This window comes from Pristiophorus japonicus, chromosome X, assembly GCF_044704955.1.
Source record: "Pristiophorus japonicus isolate sPriJap1 chromosome X, sPriJap1.hap1, whole genome shotgun sequence".
Classification (NCBI taxonomy): domain Eukaryota; kingdom Metazoa; phylum Chordata; class Chondrichthyes; family Pristiophoridae; genus Pristiophorus; species Pristiophorus japonicus.
The window spans coordinates 20,539,071-20,560,956 of NC_092010.1; the positions used below are offsets into that span (position 1 = coordinate 20,539,071).

General features: G+C 48.7%; 1 protein-coding gene across 1 annotated transcript in view; it reads left to right on the top strand.

Moving 5' to 3' along the window:
* LOC139240921 (beta-1,4 N-acetylgalactosaminyltransferase 1-like) overlaps positions 1-21,886 on the top strand; it is a 157,709-nt gene that overhangs the window by 103,343 nt on the left and 32,480 nt on the right. The window contains exons 7-8 of the mRNA XM_070869451.1: positions 8,612-8,704; positions 16,765-16,952. Coding sequence (XP_070725552.1) covers positions 8,612-8,704; positions 16,765-16,952 — 281 coding nt within the window. The remainder of the gene's footprint in view (positions 1-8,611; positions 8,705-16,764; positions 16,953-21,886) is intronic.

Genomic DNA, 21,886 nt, shown 5'->3' on the forward strand with positions numbered 1-21,886 from the left:
ACATAGGAGGAAATCCTCTCTTCCATCTTGGTTCTCTGCCCCAAACCAGCACTCTCCACATCACACCCCGTGTACCAGAGTCCTGCCTTCACAGTCGCCATTTTGTAAGGGGGTTGTGGTCTCTATGAGGGGGTCAGGTTCCCTTCTGACCAACTTGAGCCGTTCGAATCGCTCCCACTCCCTTGGGTTCTGTACTCTGGATTTATTTGGGGGCTGTGACAAAAGTGCAAAGGACACTGGTTTGATGCAAAAGAACTTTGTTTTTATTACAGTCAAGGAAATACAAGCTTATTACTCTAGTAAGCAAATACAAGGCCAAACTTACAATCACTCTAATATAGGATAATACAAGGAAAGGTACAAGGTCAAACTTAAAATCACTCTAATAAAGAACCATGCACTACACAGTCAAAAGGGGTTACAGTAAATTATACCTCCCACCTCCCATATACCTAATTCTAGCTAGGTTAGACTCCAGGGCAGGCAGGGACTATGCTTACCAATCCTTTTGACAGTTAACGGTAGATCGCGGTTGTTTTTCCCTTGATACCACGTTGACTGTGGTCGGTTGCTGCCGCGATGGTGATGTTCTTCCTTCCTTCAGGACTTCAGGACTTCGAGGCTGGAGAAGTTAGTTTACAACTGTCGCGTTGGTTTCTCTCCTTGTGATGACATACTCGCAGTGTAGCACCTGGTGTAGTATAGCATCTGAGGTAGTAGCAGCCTTGTAGCTACCTAGCAACCACCTGTTGAAAACAGGGGGCCAGTTATACGATTTCAGTGGTTCTAATCTTGCCGCCAAATCTGTTCAAAATCCTTTGTATAATATTGGCGGGCTTGGCTCTTCTTTGTTATATTTTGTCGGGCTCGTTAAAAGTTGATATGTTTTGGGTGAGTTGATGTCGAAAACTGTTTCCTGATCGGAATATTAGTTTGGTAATTGCAATGTCCTTTTGTGCTTCGTCTTTCGCATACTGTCTGGATTGGGCCTCTTTGTGATGTATATGCTGAAATGGTTGTCCAGACCCATGTTGATGGGTAGCTACCTCTGGGTGATTTTGTGATGTTAATGTCTCTTGTGGGGGAAGGATTTTCGAATACTCATCCCTCCAGACTGGTTAACTTAGTCCTCACACCCAGGTAACTTCACTTAATTAGACTGTCTCCTGTTAGTTCCATAGGTCCACCCACAGCCTTGAGTTTGTCTTTTAAAATCCAAAATTCTATTAAAGTTCGTAGTTTCTTCCATAAGCACTTTAGGGTTCCAAACTTTTCGGTAGATAGTCCCAAATTAAATTTCCTTTCGAATGAGCCCAAACACTGGGTGGGGGGGGCGGGGGAGGGGGGCGGCGTTCTTGTGAATTTTGCATCCCTTCAGTTAGCAATTTTGTTAAAATACTTGACGTTGGCATGAGCATGTTAAGCAGTACGCTAAAAATAGCAGAGAGATTTCAACTGCCCTCCCCCCACCCCCAGGTGATTTCCTTCAGTTTATTTCTTGCTGCTGAATATTAAGTGTCATCTTGGCTCAGTGTCAGAGGTTTATTGATTCAAATTCCATGCCAGGGATTTGAGCACTTTATCTCCGCTGACACTGCAGTAGAGTACTGGGGGAGTGTGATGCTGACGTTTGGGTGAGAGTTTCGGTTTGGGCAATGTGGTGGTTCAGATAAATGTCAAAGAGCAGGAAGTTCTGCTCAAAAGTATTCCCTCGACAAACATCATGGAAAGCAGATTTACTGATTGTTCTCTGCATTGCTGTTTGTGAGATTCTTCATGTGTACAAAATGGCTGCTTCTCGCCTCCATGAGGCTCTAAACTGAGTGTCTCTCCTACTTGGTGATTTTAAACCTACATCCAAATGCCCCAGCTCCCTCGTCTCGGACTTTTTGGCCCTTTTCTCCTCACTCAACCTCATCCTCCATATAGACACCCTTACCGACACCCATGAGCATCTGCTTGACTTTGCTACCTCACATGGCATTGTCACCTCCAAGATCTCAATTCCTGATTCGGCTATCTTTTCCCACTTTCTCGTCCCCCCCTTACTGCCCACATCTCTCTGGCTGCCTCCGACCCGTGACTCTTGCTCTCTGCTCTCTGCTTCCCGCACCAACTCGCTTTCAATCTCCCAACTCCCTCTCCTCTGGCCCTCGACCCATCACTGCAGCACTGTTGCTGTTGACTTGTTGAAAGGCTCCCTTTGATATCCTTGTCCCGACCAAGTCATGCACTGTCTCCCTCCCCTGCCAGCCACTGCTACAGTTCCCAGCGTTGCCTCTTAAAGCCTGAGGGCCACAGATGTTGAGAGCACCCGGCACACCAATGGTCTCATCATTCATCGCAAAATCTGGCTCATCCACGTTCTTCACTAGTGCACCTTTCTCCGCATGGCCAAATACCCCAGCTTCCCCAGGATCACCCTGGAGGGTAAGTGTTATATATGCAGACTATAGATATACTCTCTGTGTAGTCACTGCATAAGATGGAGACTTGTTACCTGAAGTACTATCAATAAGGTTTACACTGTGTATATACTATGTTGGCACCACTAGAGGGTGCAACTTGTGGAGTCCGGGATTTCCTGCCCCTGTGGCAGAGACTGTCCAAGAGAGGGCACTGCGGTGGGAGACCTGAGGGTCACCTGCATAGGTGTGCAAGGCCTAGTATAAAAGGCTGCCTCACTCTGGAGTTACGAATAAAGGACCAAGGTCACTACAGTTTGAGTACAACACATTGCCTCGTGGAGTCATTCATAAGTGCATTACAGACATAACAGTAATGACTCCTTTTCTCCACAGCTTACAGCCTCCTGTGTCAGCCGTGGCTCAGTGGGTAGCATACTCGCCTCTCAGTTACGTTAGAAGGTTGTGGGTTCAAGTCCCACTCCAGGAACTTGAACACTCCGAGGGAGTGCTGCACTGTCAGAGGTGCCGTCTTTCAGCTGAGACATTAAACCGAGGCTCCGTCTGCCCTCTCAAGTGGACGTAAAAGATCCCATGGCACTATTTCAAAGAAGAGCAGGGAAGTTATCCCTGGTGTTCTGGACAATATTTATCCCTCAGTCAACATAATAAAAAAAAACAGATGATCTGGTCATTATCACATTGCTGTTTGTGGGAGCTTGCTGAGCGCAAGTTGGCTGCTGCGTTTCCTACATTACAACAGTGCTTGTACTCCAAAAGTACTTCATTGGCTGTAAAGTGCTTTGAGACGTCCGGTGGTCGTAAAAGGCGCTATATAAATGCAAGTCTTTCTTTCTCCTCGAACTCTCTTCCCCAATCCTTCCACCCTTGTGTCGAACACTAACTTCCAAGGTGGCGGGAAAAAGGAGTGCCCAGTTTGCAAGCGTGCCACATTTTCTGTTGCATAACTCTGCTTCGGGCAAATGCAAAATACCCAGCAAAAACAACTCATTCTCATCTAATTCACAACATGTACCTCTTCAATGGACAGAGTTTGTAACAGCTGATTACACAATCATCCAGGTCAGAAGACATTATTTTATCCTCTGTGGTTTACCTTGATTGGCGAAGTAGACCTGGTGAGCAAAGCCATATCAAAACCGTAAGATCTCCTTCCTGGTTTCGCTCGAGCTCCCAGTTTTCCCCTTGCGTTGAAACCTACCAATAGAATGAAGCCCTCCAAAACACAGCCCGATTGTTGAGACTGTGTCAAAGGTCAGTCCGCAGGTAATCTCTCTGCTTGGATAACAACAACAACAACTTGTATTTATATAGCACCTTTAACGTAGTGAAGCGTCCCAAGGCGCTTCACAGGAGTGTTATGCGATACAAATTTGACACCGAGCTGCGTAAGTAGAAATTAGCGCGGGTGACCAAAAGCTTGGTCAAAGAGATAGGTTTTAAGGAGCGTCTTGAAGGAGGAAAGAGAGGCGGAGAGGTTTAGGGAGGGAATTCCAGAGCTTGGGGCCCAGGCAACAGAAGGCACGGCCACCAGCGGTTGAGCGATTATAATCAGGGCTGTTCAGGAGGGCAGAATTAGAGGAGCGCAGACATCTCGGGGTTTGTGGGGCTGGAGGAGATTACAGAGATAGGGAGGGGCGAGACCATGGAGGGATTTGAAAATAAGGATGAGAATCAAGGTGTTGCGAAACCGGAAGCCGACAGTGAGCACAGGGGATGATGGGTGAACGGGACTTGGTGCAAGTTAGGACACAGGGCAGCGAGCACAGGGGTGATGGGTGAGCGGGACTTGGTGCAAGTTAGGACACAGGGCAGCGAGCACAGGGGTGATGGGTGAACGGGACTCGGTGCGAGTTAGGACACAGGGCAGCGAGCACAGGGGTGATGGGTGAACGGGACTCGGTGCGAGTTAGGACACGAGGCAGTGAGCAAAGGGGGTGATGGGTGAGCGGGACTTGGTGCGAGTTAGGACACAGGGCAGCGAGCACAGGGGTGATGGGTGAGTGGGACTCGGTGCGAGTTAGGACACGGGGCAGTGAGCAAAGGGGGTGATGGGCGAGCGGGACTTGGTGCGAGTTAGGACACCGGGGAGTGAGCAAAGGGGGTGATGGGTGAGCGGGACTTGGTGCGAGTTAGGACACAGGGCAGCGAGCACAGGGGTGATGGGTGAGTGGGACTCGGTGCGAGTTAGGACACAGGGCAGCGAGCACAGGGGTGATGGGTGAACGGGACTCGGTGCGAGTTAGGACATGAGGCAGTGAGCAAAGGGGGTGATGGGTGAGCGGGACTTGGTGCGAGTTAGGACACAGGGCAGCGAGCACAGGGGTGATGGGTGAGTGGGACTCGGTGCGAGTTAGGACACAGGGCAGCGAGCACAGGGGTGATGGGTGAAGAGGACTTGGTGCGAGTTAGGACACGAGGCAGCGAGCACAGGGGTGATGGGTGAGCGGGACTCGGTGCGAGTTAGGACACAGGGCAGCGAGCACAGGGGTGATGGGTGAAGAGGACTTGGTGCGAGTTAGGACACGAGGCAGTGAGTAAAGGGGGTGATGGGTGAGTGGGTCTCGGTGCGAGTTAGGACACGAGGCAGTGAGCAAAGGGGGTGATGGGTGAGCGGGACTTGGTGCGAGTTAGGACACGGGGCAGTGAGCAAAGGGGGTGATGGGCGAGCGGGACTTGGTGCGAGTTAGGACACAGGGCAGCGAGCACAGGGGGTGATGGGTGAGCGGGACTTGGTGCGAGTTAGGACACAGGGCAGCGAGCACAGGGGGTGATGGGTGAGTGGGACTCGGTGCGAGTTAGGACACAGGGCAGCGAGCACAGGGGGTGATGGGTGAGCGGGACTCGGTGCGAGTTAGGACATGGGGCAGTGAGCACAGAGGGTGATGGGTGAGCAGGACTTGGTGCGAGTTAGGTCACGGGCAGTGAGCACAGGGGGTGATGGGTGAGCGGGACTTGGTGCGAGCTAGGACATGGGCTGCCGAGGTTTGGATCACCTCTAGTTTACGTAGGGTAGAAAGTGGGAGGCCAGCCAGGAGTGCGTTGGAATAGTCAAGTCTAGAGGTAACAAAGGCATTGATGAGGGTTTCAGCAACGGATGAGCTGAGGTAAAGGTGGAGACGGGCGATGTTACGGAGGTGGAAATAGGCGGTCTTAGTTATGCTGTGGATCTGTGGTCGAAAGTTCACTTCAGGGTCAATATGACACCCAGGTTGCGAACAGTCTGGTTCAGCCTCAGACAGGAGTTGGGGAGAGGGATGGAGTCAGTGGCTAGGGAACAATGGCTTTGGTCTTCCCAATATTCAATTGGAGCGTTTGGCCCTGTGCTCAGTTAGACCTGTGAATTAGTAATGCAAAGGATGGGCAAAATGTCAAAATCTGCATGCTGACAGCACTGAGCAATACGCAAGTGTTGCCACGACCACAGAGTGAGTTCATCAGCCACTCGGGGCAGCACTCAAACTGCTGCAGTCAGGAGTGACTCCAGTGTGTGGTGCAATTGGACACCATAAAAGCCATTTGGCCTCAGCTCCGTTTGGTGCAGTTTGTTGCCTTTCCTGTCATAACTGAATGGTTGTCATGTTTGATGTTCCAGTCCACGTGGTGTGTTTTCCTCAGGCCCTTGTGATTCATGTAAAAGGGAAAAAAAGACAGAATTGCATTTCTATTGCACCTTTCACAACCTCAGGATGTCCCAAAGTGCTTTACAAGCACGAAGTACATTTTTTGAAGTGTACTCACTGTTGTAATGTAGGAAACGCGGTAACCGATTTGCGTAAACAAGCTCCCACAAGAGCAATCTGATAATGACCTGACAATCTGTTTTTGTGATGTTGATTGAGGGATAAATATTGGCCAAGACACTGGAGATAACTCCCCTGCTCTTCTTTGAAATAGTGCCGTGGGATCTTTTACATCCACCCGAGAGAGCCATGGTTTAACCCAAAAGGCATCTTCATCTCACCCCATCAACATATGCTCCACTCGAGCCTCCTCCCGTCTTTCCTCATCTAACTCTATCAGCATAACTCGATCAGCATTCACTTACATAAGAACATAAGAACATAAGAAATAGGAGCAGGAGTAGGCCATACAGTCCCTCGAGCCTGCTCTGCCATTCAATACAATCGTGGCTGATCTGATCATGGACTCAGCTCCACTTCCCCGCCCGCTCCCCATAACCCCTTATTCACTTATTCCCTTATCGGTTAAGAAACTGTCTATTTCGGTCTTAAATTTATTCAATGTCCCAGCCTCCACAGCTCTCTGAGGCAGCGAATTCCACAGATTTACAACCCTCTGAGAGAAGAAATTCCTCCTCATCTCAGTTTTAAATGGGCGGCCCCTTATTCTAATATCATGCCCCCTAGTTCTAGTCGCCCCCATCAGTGGAAACATCCACCTTGTCAAGCCCCCTCATAATCCTATATGTTTCGATAAGATCACCTCTCATTCTTCTGAATTCTAATGAGTAGAGGCCCAACCTACTCAAACTTTCCTCAAAAGTCAACCCCCTCATCTCCGGAAGCAACCGAGTGAACCTTCTCTGAACTGCCTCCAAAGCAAGTATATCCTTCCTTAAATATGGAAACCAAAACTGCACGCAGTATTCCAGGTGTGGCCTCACCAATACCCTGTATATCTGTAGCAAGACTTCCCTGCTTTTATACTCCATCCCCTTTGCAATAAAGGCCAAGATTCCATTGGCCTTCCTGATCACTTGCTGTACCTGCATACTAACCTTTTGTGTTTCATGCACAAGTACCCCCAGATCCCGCTGTACTGTAGCATTTTGCAATTTTTCTCCATTTAAATAATAACTTGCTCTTTGATTTTTTTCTGCCAAAGTGCATGACCTCACACTTTCCAACATTATAGTCCATCTGCCAAATTTTTGCCCACTCACTTAGCCTGTCGATGTCCTTTTGCAGATTTTTTGTGTCCTCCTCACTCATTGCTTTTCCTCCCATCTTTGTATCATCAGCAAACTTGGCTACGTTACACTCGGTCCCTTCTTCCAAGTCGTTAATATAGATTGTAAATAGTTGGGGTCCCAGCACTGATCCCTGCGGCACCCCACTAATTACTGATTGCCAACCTGAAAATGAACCATTTATCCCGACTCTCTGTGCTCTGTTAGTTAGCCAATCCTCTATCCATGCTAATATATTACCCCCAACCCCGTGAACTTTTATCTTGTGCAGTAACATTTTATGTGACACCTTGTTAAATGCCTTCTGGAAGTCCAAATATACCACATTCACTGGTTCCCCTTTATCCACCCTGTCCGTTACATCCTCAAAGAATTCCAGCAAATTTGTCAAACATGACTTCCCCTTCATAAATCCATGCTGACTCTGCCTGACCGAATTATGCTTTTCCAAATGTCCTGCTACTGCTTCTTTAATAATGGACTCCAACATTTTCCCAAACACAGACGTTAGGCTAACTGGTCTATAGTTTCCTGCTTTTTGTCTGCCTCCTTTTTTAAATAGGGGCGTTACATTTGCAGTTTTCCAATCTGCTGGGACCTCCCCAGAATCCAGGGAATTTTGGTAAATTACAAACAATGCATCCACAATTCCTGCTGCTGCTTCTCGTAAGACCCTAGGATGCAAGCCATCAGGTCCAGGGGATTTATCTGCCTTTAGTCCCATTATCTTACTGAGTACCACCTCCTTATGGTTGTGATTGTGTTAAGTTCCTCCCTCCGCCCCCCCATAGCCCCTTGACTATCCACTTCTCCCCCATATGCTTGTCTAGTCTCCCCTTAAATGTATCGATACTATTCCCCTCAACCACTCCCTGTGGCAGCGAGTTCCACATTCTCACCACTCTCTGGGTAAAGAAGTTTCTCCTGAATTGCCTATTGGATTTATTGGTGACTATCTTATATTGATGGCCTCTAGTTTTGGACTTCCCCACAAGTGGGAACATCTTCTCTACCTCTACCCTAACGAACCCTTTTACAATTTTAAAGACCTCTATTAGGTCACCCCTCAGCTTTCTCTTTTCCAGAGAATAGAGTCTCAGCCTGTTCAGTCTTTCAAATGGCTTCATTATGTTCACCTCCCTACTTTTACTGTTCTCTGAGTGGCTCCCATCTCACAAATTACAGATCTGATTTGCATGGATAGAAAGTGGTGCACTGATGGACTAGTTAATTGTTATTCTCCATTTTTCAGTGTTGTTCAAGGCAGATGGACATCAGGCTGAATTCACCATCAAGATTCGACATCCCATCATCCCAAAGCTTTATGACGTTTCAAACCAGTCAGGTAAGTGGCAGCTTGCTTGAGGTTAGTGATGGCAGGAGGTTGAAATCACAGTTTGTAAACACTTGCATGGAATTATGCACGGCTCGTGTTTATTATAGCTTTTCCCTGTCAGGGTCATTTGGTACTGAAAGGTCACCAGCTCTTACCTTCTGTAGGGCTGGGTCCACACCTCACACTACCAGCAGCGAGCTGCACTCACAGGGAACAGAGGTGGTAAATCAGAGCGCTATCTCTGACCCGTGCTCCATTCGGGCCGAGCTCTCGTGCGGGGATTGTGAAACCAACTTCTATGCAGCAACTTCGCTGTTTGACTGTGCTAGAATTGGGTCTGTGACAACCTGGGGCCTGCTGCTTCTGTAGAGCGACCTGGCCATGTTGCATTTTAAGATTATAAGTTCTGCCAATTTTTTTGACTCAAAAAGTTTTCCCAGAGAGCTTGACCTGTAGCACAGTTGGCTTGCGAGCACTAAATATGACGATGCAGCAACACTTAATGGGCTACCATTAAAGGGGGATGTTGTGGCGGTGGCAGAGAAGTGGTCTCTGCGGGGTGGAAATTCGGTGCCGCCCGCATTGAGCCGGTGACACCGTCTGGCCGCTAACTTTAGCGCTGGGCGGTGTCTACCGCCTCAAAGTACGAAGTTCAGTAGTTTTCCCCAAAGAGGGGAGTTGTGCACTCAGAGAAGCGTTCCACGCTCCTCCTCAGGCGCTAACGGAGCGATAGCGCAGGAGGCCGACTCCATTTCTTGCCGCGAGGATGCCGGCCTCCCGGCGCCTGAAGACGAGAAAAAAAAATGTTTGTGAAAATTTCAATGACCCACACCCACACTTCCCCACTGCTGCCATAAATAAATAGAAGTAAAATAAATGACCTTTCACCACTTACCTCGCTCTCTGGACAATACCGCCCCGGGATCCCCGGTGCACCAACTGCTTTACCGTCGGGAACAGCGCCTTCCGGTAAAGCGGGCCATCCAATTCCATTTTACCGCCGCGGTGCCAAGGGGGTCATTGCACTCGCGATGAGGAGAAATTTCTTCTCTCAGAGGGTTGTAAATCTGGGGAATTCGCTGCCTCAGAGAGCTGTGGAAGCTGGGACATTGAATGAAATTAAGACAGAAATAGACAGTTTCTTGTAGAGGGACGTGATCGGGGCCCAGGAGAGGTGTGAGTTCGGGGTCCAGAAGAGCCGAGGGCCCAGGGGCAGCACGGGACAGCCCACACTGCGATATGTGTGCGCACTAGGTCCGTGCAGCAGAGCAGGTCTCCAGTTGTCCTGGTTAATCCTTGCCACTGGACCAAGACCTCGCTCTGTCAGGCCCGTGTGGTGGCTGGTGTGCAACGGTCACCCCACGTTAAAAAAATCCACGCACAGGCATCTTCCCCCCTTCAGTATGTAGTTCGGGATCTGGAATATCAGGTCCTTCATTGAAACACCTGTGAACTTTTTGACGTGGCAGCAAGTCATCTACGATTCGAGGGACTGTCTATGATGATGATGACAATGCAGTCCCCCAGCAAGCATCAGGAACTCGACATGCATTTCACGTGGGGCTCATCCAGCATGGCACCAGCAGAACGTGGGAAAGGCCTCACCCTCTGTGAAGTACCATTTGAAGCATTTGAGCAGAACTCTGCTTGTTCACACACACAATTTCATTGTTTCTAAACTCTTCTTGAAGGCGGAGATGGCAACCAAGGATCAGCAAACACAGAACCGAGGCATTTCGGCCCAGATGCTTCTTGGCCCAGATGCTTCTCAGGAGTTCTTTAGTGGAGACGGTAGCCATGGGTGCAGAGAATAACACTGTTCTCCTATGAGCCCTTCACCCAGTGGTTCCATTAATTCAGGCACGATGGGATGTTCCTGGCTAACGCCTCTCCATTTGTTGGCCTCTCACCAACACATCTCAATTATGGAACCCCATAGAATACTAAAAAGTCCAGGAAAAGCCCAGCTGGTCCATCACGCCTGACCCCTCCTGGCAATTTATACAAACCCTCGCAACCCTACCCCCTGCTTCCCTCGCAGCCACGCAATCCGCGGGGAGAGACAAAATGAAAAAAGACCCCCCAAAAAATACCTTTCGGCCAAATTAGGCTGAAACACTGGGAATCGCCTCTCCGATTCACAAAGGAGATCAAGCTAACTGCAGGAGAAGTTGGAGATTGCTAACACTAACCCCCGTTGACCTACCTACCTTTGATATGCTGACTGGTCGCAGGAACCTGTCCGTCTCCCTTTTGAACGCTTGCAGTGAGTACCCGTCCTCACCTTGTTGCCCGATGCGGTGCCCAAGCCAGCAGAGGCAAAGAATAAGGCAGCAAAATACTGGCAAGGGGAAACACAAAATTGCACACATGGTGAACGCGGCAGCCAAAACCAACCAATGCCTGGAGCAAAAAGCAGCGAAAGCCATCAGGACACGCAAAGTAAAATAACACTTCTCTTCACTTTCTCCCTTTTCGAACTGCTTTCAGCAGACCAGGTCCCGGACCAGTCCTACATAAGGACATAAGAAATAGGAGCAGGAGTAGGCCACCTGGCCCCTCGAGCCTGCTCCGCCATCTAATAAGATCATGGCTGATCCGATCATGGACCCAGCTCCACTTCCCTGCCCGCCCCCTTATCCCCTTATCGGTTAAGAAACTGTCTATTTCTGTCTTAAATTTATTCAATGTCCCAGCTTCCACAGCTCTCTGAGGCAGCGAATTCCACAGATCCACAACCCTCTGAGAGAAGAAATTCCACCTCATCTCAGTTTTAAATGGGCGGCCCCTTATTCTAAGATCATGACCTCTCGTTCTAGTCTCCCCCATCACTGGAAACATCCTCTCTGCATCCACCTTGTCGAGCCCCCTCATAATCTGATACGTTTCGATAAGATCACCTCTCATTCTTCTGAATTCCAATGAGTAGAGGCCCAACCTCCTCAATCTGTGCCCATACACCCGACAACTCAGTGAGTGAATGTACCATGTGTGGTGACAATGAGCCCTACAGAACAGGAATGCAACCTGGCATCCGTAACCAGAAAGGACCCAGGTTTGTTAGCTAATTGATCTTAACACAGGCAACAGTGGGTCAGTAGTATTAGTATCAGTTGCTTTGAAGTAGGGAGGGAAAAATCAGCCTGAGTTCTTGGTCCCTCACCATTTGACAATTGTCATGTGCACAGTGGGGAGATGAGGCCAGGATCAAGGTTGGGGTCAGGCTTGATTGGGATGCCTCCCCATGGTTCACTAGCCTACTCATTCACAACATGAAGGGAGTTCTCCCCACGTGTTCTGGGCAACATTCAGCCCTCAACCAACATCACGGATACCAGATTAACTGCCCGTTTTATTCACTTGCTGCTTTGCGTGAGCTTGCGGCGCGCAAATTAGCTGCTGCATTTGCCTTCACAACAACAGTGGCTACACTTCAAAAGTACGTCATTGGATATGATGCACTGACGGCGCTATATAAATGCAAGTTCTTTCTTTATGGGCATCACCAAAGCCCACCAGCACTGCATGGTGGTCGACGCTAACATCGCTGGCATTCCCTGGGTCACCAGGGTCATCTACAGCCTGAGCCGCTTAGTAAAGCTTGCCCACTGAATAGCAGGAGTATAAAACTTGTCAGTGTGCTGTAACCCGACAACATCTGCTATAGATTTTTTAAACTCATTACTCATGCTAACTCCTCCGCTAACATTGTGAAGTGACTCTCTGTGGCCTTTAGGCTCTGCATCGCTCAGTCTGTAATTCGTTCCAACAGATACTGGATTTTTTTTTCTTTCTCCTCATCTCTTCTGAAGAGCTGGTTGTTTGGGGGTTCAGTTCATGCAATAGCAGTACCCCACTGGTATCTCACGTGTGAACATTCTACCATGTGTGAGCCTAGCTATTAAGTACCAACAGGGACATCACAATCCTGTTCTCAACCAGTGCCCACACACGCACATACACACGCACACGCAGACGCATACACACTCACACAGGCAACATACACAGGCACTTCACAAGAACATACAAAATAGGAGCAGGAGTAGACCATTTATGGCCCCTCGAGCCTGCTCCGCCATTTAATAAGATCATGGCTGATCCGATCATGGACTCAGCTCCACTTCCCTGTCCGCTCCCCATAACCCTTCACTCCCTTATCGCTCAAAAATCTGGCTATCTCCTCCTTAAATATATTCAATGACCCAGCCTCCACAGCTCTCTGGGGCAGAGAATTCCACTGATTTACAACCCTCTGAGAGAAGTAATTCCTCCTCATCTCAGTTTTAAATGGACGGCCCCTTATTCTGAGACTATGTCCCCTCGTTTTAGTTTCCCCTATGAGTGGAAATATCCTCTCTGCATCCACCTTGTTGAGACGACCTCATTATCTTATAAGTTTCGATAATATCACCTCTCATTCTTCTGAACTCCAATGAGTATAGTCCAAACCTACTCAACCTTTCCTCATAAGTCAACCCCCTCATCTCCCGAATCAACCGAGTGAAACTTCTTTGAACAGCCTCCAATGCAAGTATATCCTTCCTGAAATACGGAGACCAAAACTGTACGCAGTACTCCAGGTGTGGCCTCACCAATACCCTGTACAGTTGTAGCAGGACTTCCCTGCGTTTATACTCTATCCCCCCTTGCAATAAAGGCCAACATTCCATTGGCCTTCCTGATAACTTGCTGTACCTGCATACTATCCTTTTTGTGTTTCATGCACAAGGACCTCAGGTCCCTCTGTACTGCAGCACTTTGCAATTTTTCTCCATTCAAATCATGGCTGATCTGATCTTCGATCTCAACTCCACTTTGCCGCCCAATCTCCATATCCCTTGATTCCTCTACACTCCAAAAACCTATGTGCCTCAGCCTTGAATATATTCAGAGACTCAGCCTTCACAGCGGGAGTGGAATTTTGATAATGGCGGCCATTACACGAAAAGTCGGCAGCCATTGCACTCCGTAGCGTGGCGCAGATTTCCGGTGTTAACAGGCCTTCGGGAAAGGGACAATTTTGGGGCCCCTTGCTCTTATACTCCAACCCCCTTGCAATGAAGGCTAACATGCCATTTGCCTTCCTTATTACTTGCTGTACCTGCATGCTCGCTTTCTGTGTTTCTTGCACAAGGACGCCCAAATCTCTCTGAACACCAACATTTAAAAGTTTCTCACAATTAAAAAAATATTCTGTCTTTCTATTATTTCTACCAAAGTGAATAACCTCACATTTCCCTGCATTATACTCCATCTGCCACCTTGTTGCCCAATCACTTAGTCTATCTATATCCCTTTGCAGATGCTTTGTGCTCTCCTCACAGCTTACTTCCACACACCTGCAACACATGCACGCGGACATGAGCACACGCACGCACATCCACACACATGCGTGTGCACACAGACATACACACACGCACACGCACGCACAGCCACACACATGCGTGTGCACACAGACATACACACTCGCACATGCACGCAAATCCACACACATGCGTGTGCACACAGACATACACACACACGCACACGCACGCACATCCACACATATGTGTGTGCACACAGACATACACACACGCATACCCACACACATGCGTGTGCACACAGACGCACACATACACACACACATCCCCACATATGTGTGTGACACAGACATACATACACACGCACGCACAGCCACACACATGCGTGTGCACACAGACATACACACACGCGCACGGACGGACATCCACACACATGCACATGCACACCGACATACACGCACACACATGCACATCCACACACATGCGTGTGCACACAGACATACATGCACACACACACACATGCGTGTGCACACAGACATACACACACGCGCACGCACGGACATCCACACACATGTGTGTGCACGCAGACATACACGCACACACACACACATCCACACACATGTGTGTGCACACAGACATACACACACACGCACGCACATCCCAGCAGAAGTCACGAGATAGCTGTCAGGACCAGGAACGCTTGATTATTTCTCGTTTCCTCCCTGGCCCAAGGAACTCAGCCGCTGCCCGTCGCTGAGATCAACAAACTCAACAAGGATCAGGGATCAGACCTGTGATCACCTTCTGTGTGTGACTCACTACCACACCACAAACGACATTCAAGCACAGAGCCTGGGAACGCTCTTAATTGAGCTCTAATTGCCATTTAGAAACATAGAAACATAGAAAATATGTGCAGGAGTAGACCATTCGGCCCTTCGAGCCTGCACCGCCATTGAATGCAACATCAGTACCCCATTCCTACTTTCTCGCCATACCCCTTGATCCCCCTAGTAGTAAGGACTACATCTAACTCCTTTTTGAATATATTTAGTGAATTGGCCTCAACAACTTTCTGTGGTAATGATAGAGGTTAGAAAAAGGTTGATCTGGATCGAGTGTGAATGACGTAGTAATGACCAGCTGCCATTGCAGACAAAGAGGGGAAAAAAGGAGAAGAAAGAAGAAAAAAGTCATGAGATGGGGGTGAGGGAAAGGGAGCCAATGATTGGCAGAGGTTATGCTCTGAAATTGTGGAACTCGATGTTGAGCCCAGAAGGTTGTAAAGTGCCTAAACGGAAGATGAGGTGCTGTTTCTCAAGCTTGAGTTGAGCTTCATTGGAACAGTGGAGGAGTAATTTTCTACATGGGCAACTAGTCTACTTGCTCCTGCCTGGTTCAGACACAGGCCATTATTTCTCTACCAGCCTCAATTACCCCAAAAGAATCCCATCTTGCTATTAGTCCAAAGCATTCTAAAGATGATGTTACATCAGCGCTTGCTTGGTTTGAGCCCCGACACTGCTGCATTCGTGAGTCCGTTCCCACTAATTACAACAACAAAAGCAACAATATTTTTATTAAGATAGCGCCTTTAATATCGTAAAACATCCCAAGGTGCTTCACAGAAGTGTTATCAGAAAAAAATTGACACTTAAGGAGATATTAGGGCAGATGACCAAAGGCTTGATCAAAGAAATCGGTTTTAAGGAGCATCTTAAAGGAGGAGAGAGAGGCGGAAAGGTTTAGGGAGTGAATTCCAGAGCTTGGGGCCCAGGCGGCTGAAGGCACGGCCACAGATGGTGGCGTGATTATAATCAGGGATGCTCAAGAGGCCAGGATTGGAGGAGCGCAGAAATCTCGGAGGGTGTTAGGGCTGGAGGAGATTACAGAGATAGGGAGGGGTGTAGGGGCTGGAGGAGGTTACAGAGATAGGGAGGGGTGTAGGGGCTGGATGAGGTTACAGAGATAGGGAGGGGTATAGGGGCTGGAGGAGGTTACAGAGATAGGGAGAGATGTAGGGCGGGAGGAGGTTACCGAGATAGAAAGGGGTGTAGGGGCTGGAGGAGGTTACAGAGATAGGGAGGGTTATAGGGCTGGAGGAGGTTACAGAGATAGGGAGGGGTGTAGTGGCGGGAGGAGGTTACAGAGATAGGGAGGGGTGTAGGGGCTGGAGGAGGTTACAGAGATAGGGAAAGGTGTAGGGGCTGGAGGAGGTTACAGAGATAGGGAGGGGTGTAAGGGCTGCAGGAGGTTACAGAGATAAGGAGGGGTGTAGGGCTGGAGAAGGTTACAGAGATAGGGAGGGGTGTAGGGTTGAAGGCAAGTTTCATGGATGTATTAATGATTGAAATTCAACATTAATGTAATGTAATGCTCCAAGTCTGCATAAACGGTGGGGAGCTTTCCACATCGGAAACATGGAGAGACGGGCGTATGAAAGGAATAAAGGAGAATGTACTTCTGTTAAATTTGCTGAGTGCTGAGAAGCTAATTCGAAGTGATTGTATTGCTTTGGGAATGTTGCATTTTTCAAAGCAAAATGTTGCGAACTCAATAATGAATTTGAAAAATCGCCGACTGGGCTCAATCTGCAACCCGTGTCTTGCTCGAAGTTCACGAGCTGGTGCAATGCTGCTGAAATATTCTAACCGTGCCCTGGCAGATTCTGGTAAGCGCTGGCAACCAATGCGGGCAAACTATCTGGACTCGAAAGATGACTCGTGTGCCAGAACAAAATGTGGTCACTAACTGTTCTCTGTGTTTTAGGCTGTAACATCAGTGCCTTGGTAACTATAGCAACCAAAACATTCCTGAGGTACGACAAACTGAGACAACTGATATCGAGCATTAGGAAGTATTACCCCACTGTCACCATTATAATCGCCGATGACAGCGACAAACTGCAAAAGATTGAAGGAGCGTTTATTGAGCAATACTTCATGCCATTTAAGAAGGTACATATCTTTTGTGAATTAGGAGACAGGGTGGTGTGGAGAGGGTGGCCGGGGATGGTTCGAACACTGTCTCGCCATGCCTGAGGTTTTTGATCGGGCCCAGACTGACAAGTGGGCCATCGATTTCTTTTCTTGGCAGCTTCTAAGAGTCTGAAATGAAATGAAGCTTAGTTAGATGGTCCCAACTCACTCCGACACCGCAAATTTTGCAGTCGAGTATCCCGCATTTGCGGACATTGCAGGCGTCAGCACACCCGAAGAGCAATAGGCTAGCCTCGTCCTGGGAGAACCACCTTCTCGATCATTGTTACTCCCCTGACGGCACTAAATGCTCACTCACGAAGGTTGCCAACTGTGGTTGGAGGTATTCCTGAAGGTGTCATCACCTGACCTCCTAACTCCAACAGTGCCCGACATGTCCATCCTCGCAGGGCTCCGCCTTCCCACCGCCAATCGGAAAGCGAGCAGACTCTTCGCTACCCAATCGGATGATTGTTAACTGTTCTTTTCTCCCATCGCAGATATTTTTTTATCACTGGTAACCCAAGAAATGTTTTCTTTAATGTCCCGATGATGTTTCTTCTGGGGTTTTGCTCGCAGCAGTGTCTGGGAGATTAATATTCAATTCCTGGAGACTCCAGGGCAATCCTGGAGGGGTTGGCAACCTGTGTTAGTCACAGGCGGCTGGCTGGAGAACTGGAAGTGTGGTGCTGGTACAATGGATGGGTACTGTGTGGAACCTGGGGTCAAGGGAAGGCGCATTGCAGGGTTGTTTAAAGAGAGCTCTGAACTACATTTAAACTAAGCTGGCCATGAGCAGGGAGCGCTTCAAACTGTGACTCGATAGAAAGGGCAAATTCTTCCCTTCCCCAGAACTGATTTAGACCAGCACAAAATAATTCCACCAAATAATCGTCAGACTCGGAACACAGAAACAGGAGGAGGCCATTCAGCCCCTCGAGCCTGTTCTGCCATTCAATAAGATCATGCTTGATTTGTACCTCAACTCCATTTACACGCCTTTGCTCCGTATCTCTTGATAGATCTAGGTGATCGTGAACCATGTTCAACAGCAGCAAGCTATCCATATGGTTACAGCAACAACAACTTGCATTTATATAGCGCCTTTAAGGTAGTAAAACGTCCCAAAGTGCTGCACGGGAGCGCTAGCAGACAAAATGTGACACCTAGCCACAAAAGGAGATATTAGGACAGGTCACCAAATGCTTGGTCAAAGAGCGACTTAAATGCTGCGAGAGAGGTAGAGTGGCGGGGAGCTTTTGGGAAGGAATTTCAGAGGGAGGTTTGTAGAGCTGGAGGAGGTTGCAGAGATAGGTAGGGGTGTAGGGCTGGAGGAGGTTACAGAGATAGGGAGGGGTGTAGGGCTGGAGGAGGTTACAGAGATGGGGAGGGTTGTAGGGGCTGGAGGAGGTTACAGAGATAGGGAGGGGTGTAGGGGTTGGAGGAGGTTACAGAGATAGGGAGGGGTGTAGGGGCTGGAAGAGGTTACAGAGATAGGGAGGGGTGTAGGGGTTGGAGGAGGTTACAGAGAAAGGGAGTGGTGATGTCATGGAGGGATTTGAAGATGAGGTTGCGAATTTTAAAACCGAGGCGTTGCCGGAACGGGAGCAAGTGTAGGTCAGCGAGCACAGGGGGTCATGGGTGAGCGGGACTCGGTGTGAGTTAGGACACAGGTCAGTGTGCACAGCGGGTGATGGGTGAACGGGACCCGGTGCGAGTTAGGACACGGGGCAGTGTGCACAGCGGGTGATGGGTGAACGGGACCCGGTGCGAGTTAGGACACGGGTCAGTGTACACAGGGGGTGATGGGTGAGCGGGACTCGGTGCGAGTTAGGACACGGGTCAGTGAGCACAGGGGGTGATGGGTGAGCGGGACTTGGTGCGAGTTAGGACACAGGTCAGTGTACACAGGGGGTGATGGGTGAGCGGGACTCGGTGCGAGTTAGGACACGGGTCAGTGTACACAGGGGGTGATGGGTGAGCGGGACTCGGTGCGAGATAGGACACGGGTCAGTGAGCACAGGGGGTGATGGGTGAGCGGGACTCGGTGCGAGTTAGGACACGGGTCAGTGAGCACAGGGGGTGATGGGTGAGCGGGACTTGGTGCGGGTTAGGACACGGAGCAGTGTGTACAGGGGGTGATGGGTGAGCGGGACTTGGTGCGAGTTAGGACACAGGTCAGTGTACACAGGGAGTGATGGGTGAGCGGGACTTGGTGCGAGTTAGGACACAGGTCAGCCGAGTATACGGAGGGTAGAACATGGGTGGCCAGCCAGGAAAACATTAGAGCAGTCGAATCTGGATTAATTGCACCATATTCTTTTTACACCACAATACTGATTCAGTGTGATTTGGACACACCTCCATTTCCAAGGAGCAAGAAGAAACAAGTAGTGTATTTGTCACAGTGACATCCTCCTCAAATTATGCAGTGCCAGCTTGCATCGGGATTCTTTTGAACCTGGCAAACAAGTTTTGAAACTTTTCAAGCTTTTGAAAATAGGGGTGTAGTGTCTCTGCACTGTATTATAAAGTCACACGAGACATATACTGCAGACAAGGTCACTACATGACCTGCACCTTTATTCCCAGGACCAAGGAGTGCTGAGCCTCCCTTTAAGTACCTGGCTGACCAGGTAAGGAGTGTCTCCCACAAGTTCACCCCTGTGGTCAAGGTGTGTATTTCACAGTTGTATACTGTGTACAGTGTTGTTACATAGAAAAAAACATAGAAACATAGAAAATAGGTGCAGGAGTAGGCCATTCGGCCCTTCGAGCCTGCACCACCATTCAATATGATCATGGCTGATCATGCAACTTCAGTACCCCATTCTTGCTTTCTCTCCATACCCCTTCATCCCTTTAGCAGTAAGGGCCACATCTCACTCCCTTTTGAATATATGTAACGAACTGGCCTCAACATCTTTCTTGGTAGATTATTCCAGAAGTTCACAACTCTCTGAGTGAAGAAGTTTCTCCTCATCTCGGTCCTATTGACTTACCCCTTATCCTTAGACTGTGTCCCCTGGTTTTGGACTTTCCCAGTATCGGGAACATTCTTCCTGCATCTAACCTGTCCAGTCCCGTCAGAATCTTATATGTTTCTTTGAGATCCCCTCTCATTCTTCTAAATTCCAGTGAATATAAGCCTAGTCGATCCAGTCTTTCTTCATATGTCAGTCCTGCCATCCCGGGAATCAGTCCCTCAAAAGCACATTCATTAAAAACATCTCATTTTTTCTTTCTTATGCCACACTCATTTTACTTGCCATTATTGCTTGCACATCTCCATTTTTACCTCACTTTATCATTTCTACATCAGACAAGTCAACAAAAACAAACACCATTGCCAAACACAACGCACTCACAGCTGCACCCAAACAGAGCCTGCTGCACATTCGCTCTCAAATTTGGAAAAACACAACTTGTTTATTACATGCATTGCAAAGCCCTGCTGCCACTCTCATCTGACAAATAGCAACACACTTCCCCCACACACCAACAACAGTTTCTTTGCACATTCTCTCGCAAAACTGCTCTCGCTGATCCAGCTTTTGCCTTTGCAAACTTCAAACCAGCCACATGTGTGCTGCTCTGAAAAGTGTAACATCCTTACAACAATGGGCTTAAAGCTGACGCAGTTTACACAGCTAGTCAGAAACCTGCAAAATCACAAGATGATAGATGCCGTTCAAATGTTTCAAAGGTCAAACACTCAACAATGAAAATTAGCTATCACTACTCACACCTAAAAGCTTAGGCATCCAGCTTGCAAACAAGGAAACCGGAAAACAACAAAAGGATAAGGAACTTCAAGCAATTTAAGCTGCAGCCAGCCAGCACAAAGGGAGGCATGGTAGAAGGAAATAAAACAACAATTAGCCCAAAACTAGGCCAAACTGCAAAGCAAGACCCATGGATAACAAGGACATCTGGAAGTACAAACAAAACAAAGCAGGGTATAAGCAAACAACTCCAACAGCAGCTGACATAGTACCATAACACACTCTATCTCCACATTCAGTCCCAACACCAGCATCACCAATTCAGGGAGGACTAGACACCCTCTACAAATGCTTAGTTTCCCTGATAAATCCCATTTTCAGCTGTATTAATCAAACTGCACCAAGTTACCACTGTTAAAAATACATCAAGGAATACTTCCTAATGGAAAGGTGAAAAAAGAAACATTTACTCTCGATCACTGGCTGATTGTGCTGGTTCGTGGAAGTATGTTTACCAAGGAAGAGGACCTGGCCAAAGCTATGGTAAACTGTCGGGATACTGCAGTAAATCTGGCCATGGTGAGGCCACCTCTGGCAGCAACGTGGTCGGGTGCTGATGCCCTCTGTCCTGTGCAGCATCAGGTGATTGCGGAGAAGGTTCGTAGTGGTGTTGTTGGTGCTGCCAGTGTGCCTGGTGATGCTAGTGTCGGGGCTGATCGTGGTCAGATTCTGAGGAGCAAGGTGAGAGAGTATAAAGTCATCATCATCATCATCATCATCATCATAGGCAGTCCCTCGGATTCGAGGAAGACTTGCTTTCACTCCTAAAATGAGTTCTTTGGTGGCCACGAGAGCCACAGATCCTGTCACAGGTGGGACAGATATTCGTCGGAGGTAGGGTCGGGAGGTGGGGGGTGGCACTGATTTTCCGTGCACTCCTTCCGCTGCCGGCGCCTGACCTCTTCACGCTCGCAGCGTTGAGATTCGAAGAGCTCAACGCCCTCCCGGATGCACTTTCTCCGCCTAAGGCGGTCTTCGGCCAGGGTCTCCCAGGTGTCAGTGGTGATGTTGCACTTCACCAGGGAGGCTTTGAGGGTGTCCTTATAACGTTTCCGCTGCCCACCTTTGGCTCGTTTGCCATGAAGGAGCTCTGCGTGGAGCAATTGCTTGGGGAGTCACTTGTCTGGC